The sequence below is a fragment of the Pristiophorus japonicus genome, chromosome 7, assembly GCF_044704955.1.
Source record: "Pristiophorus japonicus isolate sPriJap1 chromosome 7, sPriJap1.hap1, whole genome shotgun sequence".
NCBI classification, from domain to species: domain Eukaryota; kingdom Metazoa; phylum Chordata; class Chondrichthyes; family Pristiophoridae; genus Pristiophorus; species Pristiophorus japonicus.
In genome coordinates, this window is record NC_091983.1 from 58,385,125 (window position 1) to 58,409,251 (window position 24,127).

A 24,127-nucleotide genomic window follows, 5' to 3' on the forward strand; every position below is an offset into this window, starting at 1 on the left:
AAGCATTTAAATGTGTAATTTCACCCAAAATTGTAAACTTATTATTGAGCTTTCTGATATTTATCCATTGCATTTTCTTTGTAACATTTAGTGTTATTTATTCTCATTTACTGTTAGAACATACATTTGAAAGGAAAATTTAAGTTTCAATTTTGAAAGATTTTTAAAAATTGATGAGGCGATAACTATTTAGAGAACGATTGTTTAACTGCAGAAAGGGGCAGTTTGAAAGCAGGATCTAACAAGTCACTTCCAGTGTTCATTGGCTTTGCAGCAAAATCCAACAATATGTCAGCCTGTCCTTCTGTAAAAAAATTTATCTGTTCATATTAAATGGATTTACAATGTATTTTCTCCTATAGTTTGAATCGGCACTACAGCAACAATTAAAAAATGTAGAGAATGGACCTTCTCGAAAAGATGCCCATAAAAAGGTCATCTTTTAAAATCGAAAGGACCCAAAAAAATGAGCACTTCCATGTCAATATTTCCCATTCTCAAGTTACTGGTCCAAGTCTAGGGTTTTGGAGGTTTCATTACATGGTGTCCTGTCTTCCAACGTCCCCCTGTCCACTCAAACAGCCTTCCACCCCATCGCCGATATTTTTTATAACTGAGAAACAAAAGTGTTTAAAGAAAATTGAGAAAAAAAAACATTTAAAAATCGCTCTGATTCTTCTCCAACGTGTCCAGGAGATTGATTTTTTAACTCCTGCGAAGTTAACAAGCCCGACAGATCAGAAGACAAACAACATGGCGCCCGGAACCCGGCTGAGGCGCCTTTGCGACAAGGAACGACACGGCGGCTCAGCGCGCATACGCCCAGCCTCCGAGTGGCTCCTTCTGGGCATGCGCGGCGCCATATTGCCGTTTGGATCGGAGAGCGAGCGAGAGAATAAAAAAACAGGCGGCGGCTCCTCCTTGGTGACCAGCGGGCGGCGGAGCCCGGCCTCAGGCTGGGGGGGCGGGGGAAAGGCGATCAGCGTTGAGCCGACCCGAGCCAGGCTGGGGATCGGATCGGGCTCGTTCGGTTCCACCGGTTGTAGATCGGCCGGCGGTGCCGGGGGTTGGGAGTTGTCGCCGGCCTGAGTGAGGGGAGAAGTGCTGCTATAACCACAAGAATAACCATGGATGAACATATCAGGCGGATGATCGCAAATCCCAGTTACAGTGAGTCTTGTTACCGAGCCCTGGCACTAGCCAGGCCGAGTTCCCCTCCCTCCCGCTCTGGTGTGTTTACATGTGTAACACTCTGTCCATCTTCAGCACCCAGGTGGCACTGCTTCCCTCGGGCCTCATTCAGTGTTAATTTGACATAAGGCGGACAGTCTTTAAAATTACATGTATTATTATGCTTTTAAAACAAAATCGACGTGCACATGTCTCCAACACGCTGGGCGTGTTTACGTTCACACTGTTTACTCCACCATGTGAAGTCAAATCCTGGCAACAGTCGGTTGCCGTTGAATTGCATAATAAAGGGAGGTAAACCGAAGTCTGCGTATGGGGAAGGGACGGTTGGGTTGTAGGGGTGTGTTCCATGCATGGATATATAGGCTTGTGTATTCACTTTTTTTGTTCGGATCTCTTGAGTTATGCAATGTCATTGGCCTGGTCATTGGAACACGTTGTGTTCTCTACAATGCGTTTACCTTCAGTAATTGTGTTGCAATTATAGTTCAGTTTTTTGTCACAGTTCTACCATGTTTTGGGAGTTGGGTCAGATTTCCAAAATGTAATATATTCTAAATTTAATATCACCAGGAAATTCATGCTGGAAGGCGACTGATGTACTTCTGGAATTTATTTCAGTTGTTTCGGTGCATATTGATTATAACCCTGAATGCACATATAACAAATGAGCTGTCTCGACTGTTTAATTCACATGCGCTTTACTGCCGTTGCTCATATTTTAAACAATGGACCAGAATTTGCGGTCCTGGTTCGCCGTTATTTCACCGTTGAAACTGACCGCAACTTCAGCCTAACGTGGAAATTCTGAAGTTGCGGTCTGTCATTCACTGCTCCTCCACAGGTTAAAATTAAATTGTTTTAATAATAATTTAAAAAAATGTTTGTTCCTCCTTTATTTTAGGTTTGCCTTTTCCCCGTGCGAGAGCCCCAACCTTTGTTTTGCTCTCTTTAACATTTTTACAAAGTTAGACTTTTAAGGACTTAGCCACTTCCTTGTTCGTTGTCTGTAAGAATTCTGCAATTTGATTGACTGCTTAGACAGCTAGTTAGCGTCACAGCAGCTCTCACTGGAGGATCCCCACTATACTCCGCTGATTTGAATTACACGTCGAAAAACCCAAACTTCTCGACACCGTGATCACACGATTGTTCTCCGAAGCTTACTTCGGGACCAGCGAGGACTGTCTTTGATTTGCCACTGACTGCAAAATATTTTTAAGTTTGCATCATTCTCACTTCATGCCCCATCATAAAAAAGCACGGCACTGCCTTGCAATATAACTTTGGTATTGGATGAGAAAGATGACCTAAAGCTCATGTTACTACCAACCCTTGCAAAGTAGTTTTCGGGAGTCACTTATTATCTCAATTGTTCTCAGTCAGAGCATCAAATCTCTTTTTCTTTCTGTGGTTGCTTTTTCTTATAAAGCCTATAAAGAGACAGTAGGTCATCAAACCAACAAAAACATAACAAAAGTGCATCTTTTTTTTTCCGGGGGCACAGCCAGTGAAAAATAAAAGAAACTTATCAAATTAAATAATATTGCCACCCGCATCCAATATGCTCTACAGTCCCTGCGGTGCCCACATGAAAGCTCTCAAGGGTACTGCATGCTCCTCCTCCAGGGTCACCCGGGCACTGGCAAAACCGCGGAAGAGAGGCAGACAACCCGAGTGACCACCCACCCCAACAGGCCGCTTCCAACCTGGACATGTGGATGGCCACCTGGGCCAACCCCAAGAGCATCTGTGAATCCTGATCGATCTGTTGTGTGTTTACAGCATTTTCCATTTTTGCATTGATCATTACCCATTGTCCGGTTTTAAAATTGGATCATTTGGAATGAGGTTCCTTTCCATGCATTGCTCCAAAAGCTATCTCATTTTGAAAAGAGTGAAGATATCCTCAAGGCAGCTGTGACAGAAGTTGTTGGAATGGCTTGAAAGTAGATCTAAAAGGGGGAAAAGAGTGAAGAAGTTAATTCACACATTTGAGCGTATCCCTCAAGTACTTCTCATGTTCTCCTTTTAAGTAAACACTGATTTGTAGTTTGTATGTTTTGCATTATGAAAGATGTTAATTAGTTGAATATAATTGATTCTTTTTACACTGTAATTGATATCTTGGGAGTCAATTTCAAAAGTAATTTAGTAAAATGCTTCACATTACTCCATTGTCATCTGAATGCTTGACATTGGATTACAGTCTAGGACTCTTTCTGAATTGGCTCTATTTTGTGTGCATTGTTTTATTTTTTTGTGCTTGGTATATGTAATGTTTTGTTTGCATAACTATTATCACAAAAAGATATGACAGTGCAATATACAAGATTTTAGCACACTCCATATGTACACTAGTAGATCTCCTGTGATGTTATTCACGATGAATTAGATTATTCACTATTTTATAACAACCAAGATGATACCGTGGCAGCATGGGACAGAATTAGTAGCTAAAGCAATCTAAAGAACGGTTTTATGTTTGTTCTCCTGGACATGCTATGAAACCTACAAATTATCAAGGAAAGTGTAAACATTCTCCAGGGTCTAGGGTGCAAGGGTTTAGCTACAAGAATAGTCTGAAACAAAGAAGGTAAAAATATGTCAACCATTTTAAAAAAAGGTTCAAATACTCAAAATGTAGCATACCTGTTTCCCATTTTAACATTTGCAGGAGTGGTCTTGTTTCATACATGTGCACAGCATTAAATGTCTGGTGCTCTCCTATATTGTATTAAGCAAAGGGTGGCATCCCTAAGTAACTGGTTACACAAAGCCTGTTTGAAGTTTAAAGAATGTGGCGGCAGCTGTTCGTTGAACTACTTCTGGTCCATAATAGTTGAGTTTTTGCTTTAAAATGTCCAGTAGTTCAAAATCTCTTCAAGAGATGATCATTATAGCTATTTACCTGGCTGAGTGTAAAGGAAAAACAGGCCATGACTACAGCAGCGTGGATTGCTAGACTATTTTAAAGGGCACTTGAAAATGTCCAGAACCTGGGAACTGGTGTTTTTAAAGCCCCATCTGGTGGTATAAATGTGTAACTGCAAGCATGGCTGGGAGCACCCAATTCGAGTATCTGCTCACTGACAAAGAACTTGTATTTATATAGCACCTTTCATGACCTCAGGACATCTTTAAAGTGCTTCACAGCCAGTGAAGTATTTTGGAGATTTCTATAACGTGTCAATTTCTTCCTTCGTTGCCTGACAAACAATCCTGTTCAGATTTTCTGTGCTGTCTGATGATGTAGAGGTAAATGAAGTGCACAAGGTAAAAATTAAAAAACATATTGGGGCCCAAGTTTCCACATGATTTGCACCTGATTTTTAGGAGCAACTGGTGGAGAACGGACTAGCTTAGAAATCGCAATTCTCCACATTTTTTTTTCTGCAGTTCTAGTCAGTTAGAACAGTTCCACTTTGGAACAGAATTTTTTCTTCAAAGGGGGACGTGTCCGGCCATTGACGCCTGATTTCAAAGTTTCCACAGTGAAAACGTACTCCAAACTAACTTAGAATGGAGCAAGTGAAGATTTTTGTAGAACTGAAAAAACTTGTTCAACACATTAAAAAATCAGGCGCAGGTTACAAATTAGGCGTAGGGAACGAGGGGAGGAAGGGAAGTCATTAAATTCTACAATAAATCCTTAGTTATACTTATACAAATATTATACAAATAAATCCAACCTGAATAAACATTTATAAGCAAAGAAAAGATTAAATAAACCATGTTCCTACCTGTGTGAAAGTTCTTCAGGCAGGCCTTTAGGAAGCGGTTTGCCGTCGGGACCGAAGGCTGAACGGGCCGGGCCCGAGATTTCGGGCAGGGCCTGTCCCCAGCACCAGAGGTAGGTGGCGTTGGGTCGGGTCGGGAAGAGAGGTTCGGTTCGGGTCGGCGGGGAGGGAGGGAGGGAGAGAGGGGGAGGGGGAGGGAGAGGGAGGGAGAGAAGGAGGGGGAGGTCAGGTCGGATCCAGTCCGGGGGCGGGAGTAGAGTCGGGTGGGAGCGGCAGACGCAGACGGGTCGAGTCGGGTCCGGTCGGGGGGGGTGGGAAGCAGGAGCGGCAGCGACAGGCGGGTCCGGTCTGGTCCGGGGGGGGAAGCAGGAGCGGCAGTGACAGGCGGGTCGAGTCGGGTCCAGTCCGGGGTGGGGGGGTGGGAGCAGGAGCGGCAGACCGGTCCGGTCCGGGGGGGGGAAAAGCAGGAGCTGGCCGTGGGAGGAGCCTTATTCACGCAGCCCCAGTGAGGCCATTCGGCCAGGGCTAGGGGCTGCGTGCTTCGGGCCCCTCCCACACAGTTTCGGGCGCCTGGAGCTACTGCATTTGTGTGCCCACTGTAGCGCGCATGTGCAGAGGTCTCGGCACTGTTTTCAGCGCAGGGACCTGGCTCCGCCCCCCTACAGCTCCTGCTGCGTCGCGCCGAGGGCCAGAGGACCTGCAGGGAGGTGGAGAATACGGAGGTTTTTTTTAGGCGCACTTTGTGGAGCGAAAAACGGGCGCCCAGCACGGAGGAGCGCCCGTTTTTTTATCGTGTGGAAACTTGGGCCCATGGTAACTGCCTTTTTACTTCAGGAGGATGAGCATCAAGAGTGGGCACTACCCAGTCTATGATGAGCAGACAGAAAATTGTGTGAAGTGAATATGCAGATATGATATAGTTCAGTCTTTCACCTTGGAAAATGTTTTTTTTATTCTATTTCCCCAAGAGTACTGACATGGTAGTCAACATTTGTGCGGTGTTAATTATACTCCACTGTATCTCTTGATGATTACTTTCCGCCCCCCCGTCCCCATTCTTTTGTCTTGGCTCGTCGATTCATTAAAAAGGCAGTTAAATCCTCTGGACCTGATGGCTTGCACCCTAGAGTCTTAAGAGAAGTAGCGGCAGGGATAGTGGATGCATTGGTTGTAATTTACCAAAATTCCCTGGATTCTGGGGAGGTCCCAGCAAATTGGAAAACTGCAAATGTAACCCCCCTATTTAAAAAAAGGAGGCAGACAAAAAGCAGGAAACTATAGACCAGTTAGCCTAACATCTGTGGTATTTGGGAAAAAGTTGGAGTCCGTTATTAAAGAAGCAGTAGCAGGACATTTGGAAAAGCAAAATTCGGTCAGGCAGAGTCAGCATGGATTTATGAAGGGGAAGTCATGTTTGACAAATTTGCTGGAGTTCTTTGAGGATGTAACGAACAGGGTGGATAAAGGAGAACCAGTGGATGTGGTGTATTTGGACTTCCAGAAGGCATTTGACAAGGTGCCACATAAAAGGTTACTGCACAAGATAAAAGTTCACAGGGTTGGGGGTAATATATTAGCATGGATAGAGGATTGGCTAACTAACAGAAAAAATAGAGTTGGGATAAATGTTTCATTCTCTGGTTGGCAACCAGTAACTAGTGGGGTGCCGCAGGGATCAGTGCTAGGACCCCAATTATTTACAATCTATACTAATGATTTGGAAGAAGGGACTGTCTAACGTAACCAAGTTTGCTGATGATACAAAGATGGGAGGAAAAGCAATGTGTGAGGAGAACACAAAAATCTGCAAAAGGACATAGACAGGCTAAGTGAGTGGGAAACATTTGGCAGATGGAGTATAATGTTGGAAAGTGTGAGGTCATGCACTTTGGCAGAAAAACATCAAAGAGCAAGTTATTATTTAAATGGAGAAAGATTGCAAACTGCCGCAGTACAGCATGAAACGCAAAAGGATAGTATGCAGGTACAGCAAGTGATCAGGAAGGTCAATGGTATCTTGGCCTTTATTGCAAAGGGGATGGAGTATAAAAGCAGGGAAGTCTTGCTACAGTTATACAGGGTATTGGTGAGGCCACACCTGGAATACTGCGTACAGTTTGGGTTTCCATACTTACGAAAGGATATTCTTGCTTTGGAGGCAGTTCAGAGAAGGTTCACTAGGTTGATTCCGGGGATGAGGGGGTTGACTTATGAGGAAAGGTTAAGTAGATTGGGCCTCTACTCATTGGAATTCAGAAGAATGAGAGGTGATCTTATCGAAACGTATAAGATTATCAGGGAGCTTGACAAGGTGGATGCAGAGATGATGTTTCCACTGATGGGGGAGTCTAGCGGGCACGATCTTAGAATAAGGGGCCGCCCATTTAAAACATTGGTAATGTTTACATACATAACACTATGTTTAAGACTTGCCACCAGGGGGCGCACCTGTGGGAGACCCAAGGGTCACCCTGCACATCCTGGGCAGCAGGTATAAAAGGCAGTCTACCACGCTGTCTCCTCACTCTGGAGTTACAATAAAGAGACCAAGTCACAACAGTTTGAGCGAAAGATATACAATCTTGTGAAGTTATTCTAAACGTAACAATTGGCGACGAGTAACAGATCATGAACTTTCATGCAGTTGTGGCTGTCGTTGGTATTCTTGAGAGATTTGTTGAGGGTGATGATTGGGAAGCCTTCGTTGAGCGTCTTGACCAGTACTTCATGGCCAACGAGCTGAAAAAGGAAGAAACTACGGTCAAGCGCAGGGCGATTCTCCTCACCGTTTGCGGGTCCACGATATATGGCCTCATCAAAAATCTGCTAGCACCAACGGATAAGACATATGAAGAGTTGTACACATTGGTTCGGGAACACCTGAAGCCGAAGGAGAGCATCTTGATGGCCAGATATCGCTTTTATATGCACCACCGCTCCGAGGGCCAGGATGTGGCGAGCTATGTTGCCGACCTAAGACACCTTGCGGGACCGTGCGTATTTGCTGGATTTTTTGGGGGAAGTATTGCGGGACTTTTTCGTGCTTTGAATCGGCCACAAGGTCATTCTTCGCAAACTGCTGTCAGCCGAATCCCGAGATCTGAGCAAGGCCAGCAGCGTGAGGAGGTGCGTGGAGAGGCGTGAGTTCCGGGGTCGGCGAGAGGCCTATAAAGGCCCAACGCGGCGGCAGTCGGGAGCAGCGTGAGGAGGTGCGTGGAGAGGCCAGCCGGTGCAGCTACAGGGAGAAGGCAACAAAGAAGTAGAAAGAAACAGAAAGGTGACGTAACAGCCAAGGGGGTAAGTGATTGGCTGGTGATTGGTGAGTAGTTTTTCTTTTTTCTCTTCTATAACAGTGAGTAAACTTTAGCATTGTTGTTGCCAATTTAAGTGTATCTAAGGGTTAAGTCATGGCAGGAGAGCTCGGTCACGTGATATGCTCCTCCTGTACCATGTGGGAACTCGGACACTTCCGGTGTCCCTGACGACTACGTGTGCGGGAAGTGTATCCGCCTCCAGCTCCTGACGGTCCGCGTTGCGGAATTGGAGCTGAGGGTGGATTCACTCTGGAGCATCCACGATGCTGAGAATGACGTGAGTAGCACGTGTAGCGAGTTGGTCTTACCGCAGGTGAAGGGTCCACAGCCAGCTAGGGAATGGAAGACCAGCAGGAAGAGCAATGCAGGGGTCCCCTGCGGTCATCCCCCTGCAAAACAGATACACCATTTTGAGTACTGTTGAGGGGGATGACTCATCAGGGAAGGGCAGCAGCAGCCAAGTTCATGGCACCGTGGCTGGCTCTGCTGCACAGGTGGGCAGGAAAAAGAATGGGAGAGCGATAGTGATAGGGGATTCGGTTGTAAGGGGAATAGATAGGTGTTTCTGCGGCCGCAACCGAGACTCCAGGATGGTATGTTGCCTCCCTGGTGCAAGGGTCAAGGATGTCTCGGAGCGGGTGCAGGACATTCTGAAAAGGGAGGGTGAACAGCCAGTTGTCGTGGTGCACATTAGTACCAATGATATAGGTAAAAAAAGGGATGAGGTCCTACGAGACGAATTTAAGGAGCGAGGAGCTAAATTAAAACGTAGAACCTCAAAAGTAGTAATCTCAGGATTATTACCAGTGCCACGTGCTAGTCAGAGTAGGAATCGCAGGATAACTCAGATGAAAACGTGGCTTCAGCAGTGGTGCAGCAGGGAGGGATTCAAGTTCCTGGGGCATTGGAACCGATTCTGGGGGAGGTGGGACCAGTGCAAACCGGACGGTCTGCACCTAGGCAGGACCGGAACCAATGTCCTAGGGAGAGTGTTTGCTAGTGTTGTTGGGGAGGAGTTAAACTAATATGGCAGGGGGATGGGAACCAATGCAGGGAGACAGAGGGAAACAAAAAGGAGACAAAAGCAAAAGACAGAAAGGAGATGAGTAAAAGTGGAGGGCAGAGAAACCCAAGGCAAAAAACAAAAAGGGCCACTGAATATAAAGGGGCTGCAGGAGGGGTCAAAACTAAAAATCATGGTTTAAAAACTAGTATTAAAACCTAAACGCATGCAGCATTCGAAATAAAGTAAATGAGTTGACGGCACAAATCATTACAAATGGGTATGATTTGGTGGCCATTACAGAAACGTGGTTGCAGGGTGGCCAAGATTGTGAATTAAACATACAGGGGTATCTGACGATTCGGAAAGATGGACAAGAAGGGAAAGGAGGTGGGGTAGCTCTGTTAATAAAGGATGATGGGGCAGTTGTGAGAGACGATATTGGCTCTAATGAACAAAATGTTGAATCATTGTGGGTGGAGATTAGAGATAGTAAGGGGAAAAAGTCACTGGTGGGCGTAGTTTATAGACCCCCAAATAATAACTTCACGGTGGGGCGGGCAAGAATCATGGGAATAATGGAGGCATGTGAAAAAGGAATAGCAGTAATCATGGGGGATTTTAACCTACATATCGATTGGTCAAATCAAATCGCACGGGGTAGCCTGGAGAAGGAATTCATAGAATGCATACGGGATTGTTTCTTAGAACAGTATGTTACAGAACCTACAAGGGAGCAAGCAACCTTAGATCTGGTCCTGTGTAATGAGACAGGAATAATAAACGATCTTCTAGTAAAAGATCCTCTCGGAATGAGTGATCACAGTATGGTTGAATTTGTAATACAGATTGAGGGTGAGGAAGTAGTGTCTCAAATGAGAGTACTATGCTTAAACAAAGGGGACTATAGTGGGATGAGGGCAGAGTTGGCTAAAGTAGACTGGGAACACAGACTAAACGTGGCACAATTGAGGAACAGTGGAGGACTTTTAAGGAGCTTTTTCATAGTGTTCAACAAAAATATATTCCAGTGAAAAAGAAGGGCGGTAAGAGAAGGGATAACCAGCCGTGGATAACCAAGGAAATAAAGGAGAGTATCAAATTAAAAACCAATGCGTATAAGGTGGCCAAGGTTAGTGGGAAACTAGAAGATTGGGAAAATTTTAAACGACAGCAAAGAATGACTAAGAAAGCAATAAAGAAAGGAAAGATAGATTACGAAGGTTAACTTGCGCAAAACATAAAAACGGATAGTAAAAGTTTTTAGAGATATATAAAACGGAAAAGAGCGACTAAAGTAAATGTTGGTCCCTTAGAAGATGAGAAGGGGGATTTAATAATGGGAAATGTGGAAATGGCTGAGACCTTAAACAATTATTTTGCTTCGGTCTTCACAGTGGAAGACACAAAAACCATGCCAAAAATTGCTGGTCACAGAAATGTGGGAAGGGAGGACCTTGAGACCATCACTATCACTAGGGGGGTAGTGCTGGACAGGCTAATGGGACTCAAGGTAGACAAGTCCCCTGGTCCTGATGAAATGCATTCCAGGGTATTAAAAGAGATGGTGGAAGTTATAGCAGATGCATTTGTTATAATCTACCAAAATTCTCTGGACTCTGGGGAGGTACCAGCGGATTGGAAAGCAGCTAATGTAACGCCTCTGTTTAAAAAAGGGGGCAGACAAAAGGCAGGTAACTATAGGCCGGTTAGTTTAACATCTGCAGTGGGGAAAATGCTTGAAACTATCATTAAGGAAGAAATAGCAGGACATCTAGATAGGAATAGTGCAATCAAGCAGACGCAGCATGGATTCATGAAGGGGAAATCATGTTTAACTAATTTACTGGAATTCTTTGAGGATATAACGAGCATGGTGGATAGAGGTGTACCGATGGATGTGGTGTATTTAGATTTCCAAAAGGCATTCGATAAGGTGCCACACAAAAGGTTACTGCAGAAGATAAAGGTACACGGAGTCAGAGGAAATGTATTAGCATGGATAGAGAATTGGCTGGCTAACAGAAAGCAGAGAGTCGGGATAAATGGGTCCTTTTCAGGTTGGAAAGCGGTGGTTAGTGGAGTGCCACAGGGATTGGTGCTGGGACCACAACTGTTTACAATATACATAGATGACCTGGAAGAGGGGACAGGGTGTAGTGTAACAAAATTTGCAGATGACACAAAGATTAGTGGGAAAGCGGGTTGTGTAGAGGACACAAGAGGCTACAAAGAGATTTAGATAGGTTAAGCGAATGGGCTAAGGTTTGGCAGATGGAATACAATGTCGCAATATGTGAGGTCATCCACCTTGGAAAAAAGAACAGTAAAAGGGAATATTATTTGAATGGGGAGAAATTACAACATGCTGCGGTGCAGAGGGACCTGGGGGTCCTTGTGCATGAAACCCCAAAAAGTTAGTTTGCAGGTGCAGCAGGTAATCAGGAAGGCGAATGGAATGTTGGCCTTCATTGCGAGAGGGATGGAGTACAAAAGTAAGGAAGTCCTGCTGCAACTGTACAGGGTATTGGTGAGGTCGCCCCTGGAGTACTGCGTGCAGTTTTGGTCACCTTACTTAAGGAAGGATATACTAGCTTTGGAGGGGGTACAGAGACGATTCACTAGGCTGATTCCGGAGATGAGGGGGTTACCTTATGATGATAGATTGAGTAGACTGGGTCTTTACTCGTTGGCGTTCAGTAGGATGAGGGGTGATCTTATAGAAACATTTAAAATAATGAAAGGGATAGACAAGATAGAGGCAGAGGTGTTGTTTCCACTGGTCGGGGAGATTAGAACTAGGGGGCACAGCCTCAAAATACGGGGGAGCCAATTTAAAACCAAGTTGAGAAGGAATTTCTTCTCCCAGAGGGTTGTGAATCTGTGGAATTCTCTGCCCAAGGAAGCAGTTGAGGCTAGCTCATTGAATGTATTCAAGTCACAGATAGATAGATTTTTAACCAATAAGGGAATTAAGGGTTATGGGGAGCGGGCGGGTAAGTGGAACTGAGTCCACGGCCAGATCAGCCATGATCTTGTTGAATGGCGGAGCAGGCTCGAGGGGCTAGATGGCCTACTCCTGTTCCTAATTCTTATGTTATCAAAATAGCCCAGGCTTTTGTGTCCACGAACGATAACAATAAACAGATATCATTGCAGCATCGGAACTCGCCGGCAAGTACTGTGCATAAAATAACGCCTTCAGCAGGCAAAACTGTACATGGCAGGGCCTACATGCCCGCTGAGGCCAGACCTAGGATGACTCAGAGTCCGCCATGGGCCGTGAATGCAAATCCATTACCCCCGTAGCGCTAACATGGTGCTAATCATTGAGCCCATCAATGTCGATTCAAGCACTACCTGTGCAAGAGCTGTGGAACAATGGGGCACCTCCAGCGAATGTGCAGATATGCTGCGACTCACCACATGGCAGAGTCGGCAGAAGATGACCGATCATGCTGAGCAAGTAAGAGAGGCAATTCAACCTGAGACTGAAGAGGAAGTGTATGGGGTACACACCTTCACCACCAAAAGCCCTCCAATAATGTTAAAAGTCAAATTAAACGGCATTCCTGTTTCCATGGAATTGGACACAGGGGCGAGTCAGTCAATTATGAGCCAGAAGGCTTTTGAGAAACTGTGGGGCAACAAGGTAGAAAGGCCAAAACTAAGCCCGATCCACACCATGCTGTGCACTTACACCAAAGAGCTCATACCAGTCATTGGCAGTGCGGCAGTGAAGGTATTATATGATGGAGCTGTGCATGATTTATCACTATGGATTGTACCAGGCGATGGCCCAATGCTGTTCGGCAAAAGCAGGCTAGGAAAGATCCGATGGAACTGGGACAACATCAAAGCACTGTCTTCGGAGGATGACTCCTCGTGTGCCCAAGTGCTAAACAAATTCCCGTCATTATTCGAGCCAGGCATCGGCAACTTCACAGGCGCCAAAGTGCAGATCCATCTAGACCCTGATGCACGACCCATTCATCACAAGGCCTGAGCGGTTCCATACATGATGCGAGAGAAAGTTGAGATCGAGCTGGACAGTCTTCAACGAGAGGAGATCATATCGCCAGTTGAGTTCAACGAGTGGGCCAGTCCAATTGTTCCGGTGTTGAAGAGCGATAGGACGGTCAAAATCTGCAGGGACTACAAGATAACGATACAGGACCAGTACCCACTACCCAAAGCGGATGACCTGTTTGCAACGCTAGCAGGGGGGGATGTCATTCACCAAGCTGGATCTATAATCTCTGCTTACATGATACAGGAGCTGGCTGAACCTTCGAAAAAATTGACGTGCATCAACACGCACAGAGGACTGTTCATATACCACAGATACCCCTTTGGGATTCTTTCGGCGGCGGCCATCTTCCAGAGGAACCTAGCGAGTCTGCTGAAATCCGAGCACATGTTCCAAGACGATCACTGGCCGCAACACCACCGAACGCACAACCTGGAAGAGGTTCTCAAGCAACTGCACAGAGTGAGACTCAGGATGAAATGCTCCGTGTGTTTTCTTGGCGCCAGAGGTCGAATTTCTGGGGAGAAAGATTGCAGCGGACGGCATCAACCCACGGACTCCAAGACGAAGGCCATCAAGAATGCACCAAGACCACAGAATGTGACGGAGCTGCGTTCGTTCCTGGGACTCCTCAACTATTTTGGTAACTTTCTACCGGGGTTGAGCACTTTGCTGGAACCATTACATTTATTGCTATGCAAGGGTGATGACTGGGTTTGGGGTAAAGTTCAAGAGATAGCCTTTAACAAGGCCAGAAACCTGTTATGTTCTAACAAGTTACTTGTAATTGTATGACCCGTGTATGACCTTTAGTACTAGTTTGTGATGCATCTTCGTACGGGGTTGGTTGTCTATTACAGTAAGCCAATGGGTCAGGTAAACTGCAACTGGTTGTATATGCGTCCAGAAGCTTATCTAAGGCTGAAAGAACCTACAGTATGGTTGAAAAAGAAGCATTAGCATGCGTATACGGGGTTAGAAAATGCACCAATACCTATTTGGGCTTCGGTTCGAGCTCGAAATCGACCACAAGCCGCTCATTTCGTGTTCTCAGAAAGCAAAGGTATTATTAACACCAATGCTTCGTCCCGCATCCAAAGATGGGCACTAACGTTATCTGCGTATGATTATGTAATCCGCCACAGACCAGGCACAGAACTGTGCGGATGCCCTTAGTCGACTACCATTGTCCATCACCGGGGTGGAAATGGCGCAACCCGCAGACTTGCTCCTTGGAATGGATGCTTTTGAGAGCAAGGGGTCACCCATCACGGCTCGCCAGATCAGGACCTGGACTAGCCAGGACCCGGTGCTGTCACTAGTAAAAAGCTGTGTCCTCAATGGGAGCTGGTCAGCGGTCCCAGGGGAAATGCAAGACGAAATTAAGCCGTTTCATGGACGCAAGGACGAAGTGTCCATCCATTCGGACTGCCTCCTATGGGGGAAATCGTGTAATTTTGCCAAAAAAAGGCAGGGAAACGTTTATATGCGACCTTCACAGTACCCACCCAGGCATAGTCATGATGAAGGCTATCGCTAGGTCGCACGTTTGGTGGCTCAGCATTGACTCGAAATTGGAGTCATGCATACACCAATGCAACACTCGCTCACAGTTGAGCAATGCACCAAGGGAGGCCCCACTGAGTCTGTAGTCATGGCCCTCCAAACCGTGGTCAAGGGTCCACGTAGATTTTGCTGGCCCCTTTCTCGGAAAGGTGTTCCCAGTAGCAGTGGACGTTTACTCTAAATGGATTGAATGATAATAATGTTGTCATGTACATCCACTGCCACCATTGAAAGCCTCCGGGTCATGTTGGCCACCCATGGTTTGCCCGACGTCCTTTTAGTGGTAATGGACCATGCTTCACCAGCTCGGAATTCAACGAGTTCATGACCCGCAATGGCATCAAGCATGTCAGGTCTGTGCCATTTAAGCCTGCATCCAATGGTCAAGCGGAACGGACAGTCCAAACCATCAAGCAGAGCTTGAAACGCGTGACGGACGGTTCTCTGCAGACTCGGTTATGTCGGATTTTGCTCAGCTACCACACGCGACCCTACTCGCTTACCAGGGTTCCCCCTGCAGAATTGCTAATGAAGAGAGCATTCAAAACCAGGCTGTCCTTAGTCCACCCGGATCTCAATGATCATGTAGAAGCCCGACGTCACCGGTATAACATGTACCATGATCGCGCGGCTGTATCACACAACATTGAAGTTAATGACCCTGTGTTTGTTCTTAATTATGGTCATGGTCCCAAATGGGTTGCTGGCACTGTGTTAGCCAAGGAGGGGAATAGAGTGTTTGCTGTCAAACTTTTGAACGGACAAACGTGCAGAAAGCACTTGGATCAGCCCAAATTGCGGTTCACTGACAACGACGAACAGTTTGAAGAGGACATTACCATTATTGATCCACCCACACACACCTAACCAGCAATCGACCTCACGGTCAACCATGAGGATGAACCCACCATGGTCTGATCAGACCAGCCACTCCACAGTGCAGCAATGATCCGACCGACTCACCCATGCCAGGACTTCAACTCAGGCGATCAACCCGGGAACGCAGAGCCCCGGATTTTGCCTCAACTTGTACATAAGACTTTTGGGGGGGAATGATGTTATGTATGTAGACATTACCAATGTTTAAGACTTGCCACCAGGTGGCGCACCTGTGGGAGACCCAAGGGTCACCTGCACACCCTGGGCAAGCGGGTATAAAAGGCAGTCTATCACTCTGCCTTCTCACTCTGGAGTTACAATAAAGAGACCAAGGTCACATCAGTTTGAGCTTAAGATATACAGTCTTGTGGAGTTATTCTAAACGTAACACAGAGATAAGAAATTTCTTCTCTTGGAAGGTTGTAAATCTGTGGAATTTGCTGCCTCGGAGAGTTCTGGAAGCTGGGAAATTGAATATATTTAAGACAGAAATAGACAGTTTCTTAAACAATAAGGAGTTATGGGGAGTGGGTGGGGAAGTGGAGCTGAGTCCATGATCAGATCAGCCATGAGGCTCGAAGGGTCATATGGCCTACTTCCTGTTCCTATTTCTTATGTTCTTATATCTGCGCTCCTCCAATTCTGGCTTCTTGCACATCCCCAATTTTAATTGTTCCACCAAGGGCGGCCATGCCTTCAGCTGCTTAGGCCCTAAGTTCTGGAATTGCCTCCCATAACCTCTCCGCCTTGCTACCTCTCCAAGACGTTCCTTAAAGCCTACCTCTTGGACCACCTGTCCTATTACTTCCTTATGTGGCTCGGTATCATGCTCCTGAGATGCGCCTTGGGTTATGTTAAAGGTGCTATATTAATGCAAGTTGTTATACTGTCTGCCCTATGTGACATCATTAAAATAACGAAGTATAAATCAAACACCTTAATTTCACAATATTGATTAGCGATTTCTAAATAGCATTTTTTGGAGTGGGTATCTCTTACCATTGGCAACAATATATTTCTCTTCTTTTGTATTCTCATGAATAAACTAATGTCTAATTCCAATTTAGGGTAAAATGATGGAATCAATTATTAAGGATGTCATAGCAGCGCATTTGGAAAGAGGTGACATGATAGGTCCAAGTCAGCATGGATTTGTGAAAGGGAAATCATGCTTGACAAATCTTCTGGAATTTTTTGAGGATGTTCCCAGTAGAGTGGACAAGGGAGAACCAGTTGATGTAGTATATTTGGACTTTCAGAAGGCTTTCGACAAGGTCCCACACAAGAGATTAATGTGCAAAGTTAAAGCACATGGGATTGGGGGTAATGTGCTGACATGGATTGAGAACTGGTTGTCAGACAGGAAGCAAAGAGTAGGAGTAAATGGAGACTTTTCAGAATGGCAGGCAGTGATTAGTGGGGTACCGCAAGGTTCTGTGCTGGGGCCCCAGCTGTTTACACCGTACATTAATGATTTAGACGAGGGGATTAAATGTAGTATCTCCAAATTTGCGGATGACACTAAGTTGGGTGGCAGTGTGAGCTGCGAGGAGGATGCTATGAAGCTGCAGAGCGACTTGGATAGGTTAGGTGAGTGGGCAAATGCATGGCAGATGAAGTATAATGTGGATAAATGTGAGGTTATCCACTTTGGTGGTAAAAACAGAGAGACAGACTATTATCTGAATGGTGACAGATTAGGAAAAGGGGAGGTGCAACGAGACTTGCGTGTCATGGTACATCAGTCATTGAAGGTTGGCATGCAGGTACAGCAGACGGTTAAGAAAGCAAATGGCATGTTGGCCTTCATAGCGAGGGGATTTGACTACAGGGGCAGGGAGGTGTTGCTACAGTTGTACAGGGCCTTGGTGAGGCCACACCTGGAGTATTGTGTATAGTTTTGGTCTCCTAACCTGAGGAAGGACATTCTTGCTATTGAGGGAGTGCAGCGAAGGTTCACCAGACTGATTCCCGGGATGGCGGGACTGACCTATCAAGAAAGACTGGATCAACTGGGCTTGTATTCACTGGAGTTCAGAAGAATGAGAGGGGACCTCATAGAAATGTTTAAAATTCTGATGGGTTTAGACAGGTTAGATGTTCCCAATGTTGGGGAAGTCCAGAACCAGGGATCACAGTCTAAGGATAAGGGGTATGCCATTTAGGACCGAGATGAGGAAAAACTTCTTCACCCAGAGTGTGGTGAACCTGTGGAATTCTCTACCACAAAGTTGTTGAGGCCAATTCACTAAATATATTCAAAAAGGAGTTAGATGAAGTCCTTACTACTAGGGGGATCAAGGGGTATGGCGAGAAAGCAGGAATGGGGTACTGAAGTTGCATGTTCAGCCATGAACTCATTGAATGGCGGTGCAGGCTCGAAGGGCCGAATGGCCTACTCCATCACCTATTTTCTATGTTTCTATTTTAATTGAATTTTATTTAAATATATTTCTAGTACTTTAGTTTTGAAAAGTGAAGATTAATCGCATTTTCCTTTTTTTAATAACAGCGAGAAAACCACGTTTCGATGTATCCTTAGTACGTCTAACGCAACAATTTATGGAACTTGTGAAGCAGGCTCCTGATGGTGTTCTTGACATGAACGATGTAGCAAGGGTGCTTGGAGTACGAAAGAGAAGGGTTTATGATATCACCAATGTACTGGATGGGATTCGTCTTGTGAGAAAAAAATCCAAAAACTTAATTGAATGGATGTAAGTTACTTTTTATAATACATTGCTTAGTTTATTTTATAAAATTCAACGATATTTATTGGATGTACCTCGACTTCAGTTTATGTCCACGGAAACTGTAAGCACTAAAGCACATGATATGTGATGGTTTTCAGGAGTCCCTGAGTTTCTTTCCTGAAATAACCTTGACTGGAAGTTCACATTCCTTTTACTTTTGACATGAATGCAGCTTACAAGTAGAAACACATTATTATTCAATAAAACCTTTTTGTAAACATTTTATTTGTCTGAGTCCAGAACATAAGAATTAGGAGCAGGAGTAGGCCATACAGCCCCTCGAGCCTGCTCCACCATTGAATAAGATTATGGCTGATGTTCAACCTCAACTGCACTTTCCTGCACTATCCACGTATCCCTTGATTCCTCTGGAGTCCAAAAATCTATCTATCTCAGCCTTGAATATACTCAACGACTGAGCAGCCACAGTCCCTGGGATAGAGAATTCCAAAGATTTACAACCCTCTGAGTGAAGAAATTCCTCCACCTTAGTCTTAAATGGCGACCCCTTATCCTGAGCCTATGCCCCCTAGTTCTAGATTTTCCAGCCACGTGAAACAAACTCTAGGCACCTAATCTATCAATTCCCCCATAGAATCTTATCTGTTTCAATGAGATCACCTCTCATTCTCTAAACTTCAGAGAATATAGGCATATTCTACTCAATCTCTCATCCTAGGACAACACACTCATCCCAGTAATCAATCTAGTGAACCTTCCTTGAACCGCCTCTAAAGCAAGTATATCCTTCCTTGGATAAGGAGACCGAAACTGTGCATAGTTCCAGGCGTGGTCTCCCCAAAACCCTGTACAATTGTAACCAGACTTACTTACAAGAGATTGATGTCTTTTGCTAATTGCCTATAACTTTGAATTGCATGCCTTCAAGAACTAAAATAATCGACTACTGTACAAAAAATTTAGCAAACTTAATGTTCTCTCTGAATTGATTTATCCAAGATTCCAACCTGGCAGAGATGCTTCATTTAAGCAAAAATTAAGATCCACCGTGTAAATTTAATTACAGGTGATTACTGCCATTGGGTATGCCTGAGTGATATTGCTCAAAGTGGTCATCCAATGAAGTGTCAGTATATTGTTGCTTCCTACTAACACAGCACTGAGTTACTGCTTTTTCCTTACGTGGCCAATTTGAGTATGATGGCATAAGTGTGTTGTATTGAATAGTAATCTATATATGGAAGACTTGGTTAACTTGATTTAATGAGTAGCATTTTTCCTTCCACAGACTGCTAGACTGCTTGAATTATTGTCAAACCTTTTTTTAATATGTAATGCAATTTCCATTTATATTAATGATAGAATCATAGCATGGTTACGGCACGGAAGAAGGCCATTCTGCCCGTCGAGCCTGTGCCGACTCTCATCTAGTCCTACTCCCTTGCCCCTTCCCCACAGCCCTGCAAATTCTTTTCCTTCAGATACTTAACCAACTCCCTTTTAAAAGATAAGCTTGAGTCTGCCTCCATCACCCTTTCAGACAGTGCATTCCAGAACCCAACCACTCGCTGCGTAAAAACGCTTTTCTTGCGTTGCCTTTGGTTCTTTTGCCAATCACCTTAAATCTGTGACCTCTGGTTCTCGACCCTTCTGCCAATGGGAACAGATTCTCTCTACTCTGTCCAGACCCCTTATGATTTTAAACACCTCTATCAAATCTCCTCTCGATCTTCTCTGCTTCAAGGAGAACTTCTCCAGTCTATCAATGTAACTGAAGTCCCTCATTTCCTTGAATCATGCTCGTAAATCTTTTCTGCACCTTCTCTAAGGCCTTCACATCCTTCCTAAAGTGTGGTGCCCAGAATTGGATACAGTACTCCAATTGGGGCCGAACCAGCGTTTTATATAGGTTCATCATCATTTCCACACTTTTGTACTCTATACCTCTATTTATGAAGCCCAGGATCCTGAAAGCCTTTTTAACTGCTTTCTCAATCTGCCCTGCCACCTTCAACAATTTGTGCACACATACTCCCATGCACCCCCTTTAGGGTTGTACCGTTTAGGTTCTATGTCCTTTCCCCATTCTTTCTACCAAAATGTATCACTTCACACTTTCTGCGTCACATTTTATCTGCCACATGTCCGCCCATTTACATAAGAACATAAGAAATAGAAGCAGGAGTAGGCCATTTGGCCCCTCCAGCCTACTCCTCCATTTAATAAGATCATGGTTGATCTGATCTTGGGCTCAGTTCCACTTCCCTGCCTGCTCCCCATAACCCTTCTCTTATCGTTTCACCAGCCTGTCAAAGACTATCGCTGTCCTCCTCACTGTTCACTATACTTCCAAGTTTTGTGTCATCTGCAAATGTTGAAAATGTGCCCTATACACCCACATCTATGTCATTTAATATACAGGTGCAGCATCCAAATTCCAGAATGTTCCGGAATCTCGACCCTGCTGACCTCGGTGTCGCCGCTGCCCGACCTCTGGCCTCGCCACACCACCCCTCGCCGCTGCCCGACCTCGGGCCTCACTTCGCCGCCGCTGCCTGACCTCTGGCCTCGCCACACCACCCCTCGCCACTGTCCGACCTCGGACCTCGCCGCTACCCAACCTCTGGCCTCGCCACACCACCTCACCGCCGCTGCCCGACCTCTGGCCTCGCCACACCACCTCACCGCCGCTGCCCGACCTCTGGCCTCGCCACACCACCTCACCGCCACTGCCCGACCTCTGACCTCGCCACACGACCTCACCGCCGCTGCCCGACCTCGGACCTCGCCGCTGCCCGACCTCTGGCCTCGCCACACCACCCCTCGCCGCTGCCCGACCTCGGGCCTCACTTCGCCGCCGCTGCCCGACCTCTGGCCTCGCCACACCACTCCTCGCCACTGTCCGACCTCTGACCTCGCCGCTGCCCGACCTTGCCGCACTGCCCCTCGCCGTCGCTCAACCTCGGACCTCGCTGCGCCGCCGCCGCCTGACCTCGGACCTCACCTCGCCAGCCCGCCCAAACATTTCTTCGGTGGGACCCGCCCGAACACCTCCTCTTCGGCAGGGCCCACCCGAACACCTCCTTGGCAACTGGGCCCTGTGCAAACAACTCCACGCCATGGGGCCCCACCTGGCGACCCGAACAGCTAATGGATGAGCACCCCCCGCCCCCCTTTCTGATGTTCCGAAATCCGGAAATACCCGAACTTGGGCTCGGGTGTTTCCGGATTCGTGACGTCAGAAAGATGTTCCAAAATCCGGCAAAACGCAAAATCCGGAATGGCCTCGGTCCCGAGGGTTCCGGAATCAGGACGCTGCACCTGATCAAGTGGTCCTAGAACCGATCCCTGGTGAACACCTCTGTATACCTTCCTCCAGTCCGAAAAACAACCATTCACCACCACTCTGTTTCCTGTCACTTAGCCAATTTCGTATCAATGCTGCCACTGTCCCTTTAATTTCATGGGCTTAACTTTGCTGGCAAGTCTATTATGTGGTGACCTTGTCTAACGCCTTTTGGAAATCCATGTACACTACGTCCACCGCATTACCCTCATCAACCCTCTCTGTTAGCTCATCAAAAAACTCAATCAAGTTGGTTGAACACAATTTGCCTTTAACAAATCCATGCTGGCATTCCTTAATTAATCCACACCTATCCAAGTGACTGTGTTAATTTTGTCCCTGATCACTGTTTTTAAAAACTCACCCACTACCGAGGTTAAACTGACTGTAGTTGCTGGGTTTATCTTTACACCCTTTTTTGAACAATGGTGTAGCATTTGCAATTCTCCAATCCTCTAGCATCACCCCCGTATCTGGAGGATTGGAATATTATGGACAGTACCTCCGCGATTTCTGCACTCAATTCCCTCAACTTCGCAGGATGCATCCCAGACGCTCCAGTTGATTTATCTACTTTAAGTACAGCCAGCTTTTCTAATACCGCTTCGTTATCAATTTTATCCTATCAAGTGTCTCCATTACCTCTTCCTTCACTATATCTATGACAGCATCCTCTTCCTTGGTGCAGACACATGCAAGGTTCTCGTTTAGTACCTCAGCCATACCCTCTGCCTCCATGCTATAGAGCTCCTATTTGGTCCCAAATCGCTGCCCCCTTCCTTTTATTACCCGTTTACTATTTATATGCCTATAGAAGACTTTTGGATTATCTTTTATGTTGGCTGCCATTCTATTCTCATACCCTCTCTTTATCCCTCTTATTTTCTTTTTCACTTCTCCTCTGACCTTTCTAGAGATAACCTGATTCTCAGATGTATTTGCAACCTGACATTTGTCATACGTGCTGTTTTTGTGCTTCATCATATTCTCTCTCTCTCTCTTTATCCAGGGAGCCCTGACTTTAGTTGCCCTGCCTTTCCCTCTAGTGGGAATGTACCTCAACTGTACCTGAAATAGTTCCTCTTTAAAGGCAGCCCATTGTTCCATTACAGTTTTGCCTGCCAGTCTTTGATTCCAGTTTACCTGGGCTAGATCCATTGTCATCCTACTGAAATTGGCCTTCCCCCATTTAAACATTTTTACTCTAGATTGCACCCTGTCCTTTTCCATAACTAATCTAAACCTTATGATACTATGATCACCGCTGCCTAAATGTTCACCTACTGACACTTGACCTACCTCATTCCCCAGAACCAAATCCAACAGTGCCTCCTCTCTCATCAGACCGGAAACATATTGAACAAGAAAGGTCCCCTGAACATACTTCAGAAATTCTTCCCCTTCTCTGCCCTTAACACTATTACAATCCCAGTCTATATTAGGATAGTGAAAGTCTCCCATTATTAATACTTTATAGTTCTTACACCTCTCTGTAATTTCTCTGCACATTTGCTCCTCCACATCTTTCCCACTGTTTGGTGGTCTATAGAATACACCTAGTAGTGTAATGGCACCTCTATATTATTTCTTAACTCTAGCCATATAGGGGCTGAAATTCAGTGTCTTTGAGACCTGTTAATGCCCGTTTGTGGCGGCCATTCCTAAAAATCGAATGGCCGCTACTTTCGGGTCAACAGGCTGACCCAACCTAAATTCAGGTTGCGGATTTTTCGGTCTGGACCCCATTCCGCCCAAGTAGTTGCGCCGCCAATTTAAAGGAATAAAAACATACTTACCAGCTATATTCAGCTGATTCCCTCGATACCCCGCCGTGCGGTGCCCCCAGCAGGTTTTTCTGCCGGTGCACCATCTCCGCACTGAGTGCGGCCCGGCAACGCGGCCGCCCTTACAGGGAAGGGCCCACTGCCGCGGTCACAATGCAAACATTTTTGAATGCCAGTTTGCCGATCGGCCGGCAAAATACTACCCCCAGGTTCGGCAGGGTCGTCAACGGACAGGCTGGCACCCCCTCTTGACTGCCAGGCCACTGGCCCAGCCGAAACCCTCCCTGGTGGCCCAGTGGCCAAACTTAAAAAAAATAATCGAATCTCTCCCTTTTAACGAAGGGGAGAGAGCGCGGTGACGCTCACATGCTGTGACATCACCACAACTACCGTTGATTGACCGTGGCGGAGGACCCAACCGACCCATTTTCAGCCAGTCAGCCTGGCTTTGAATCTAAAGCCCACCACATTATCTTTCTGGTGCACCTGAATCTTGACCCCCTCCAGGACATCCTCCCTCTCAGCACTGTAACATCCCCCTGAACCAATACTGCCACACC

General features: G+C 46.0%; 1 protein-coding gene across 2 annotated transcripts in view; it reads left to right on the forward strand.

Annotated features, from left to right (window-relative positions):
- Positions 1-868: 868 nt before the first annotated feature.
- LOC139267126 (transcription factor E2F6-like) overlaps positions 869-24,127 on the forward strand; it is a 52,200-nt gene continuing 28,941 nt past the window's right edge. For both annotated transcript variants that reach the window (XM_070884963.1, XM_070884965.1), the window contains exons 1-2: positions 869-1,170; positions 18,236-18,440. In XM_070884963.1, coding sequence (XP_070741064.1) covers positions 1,128-1,170; positions 18,236-18,440 — 248 coding nt within the window. In that variant the 5' untranslated portion in view covers positions 869-1,127. The remainder of the gene's footprint in view (positions 1,171-18,235; positions 18,441-24,127) is intronic.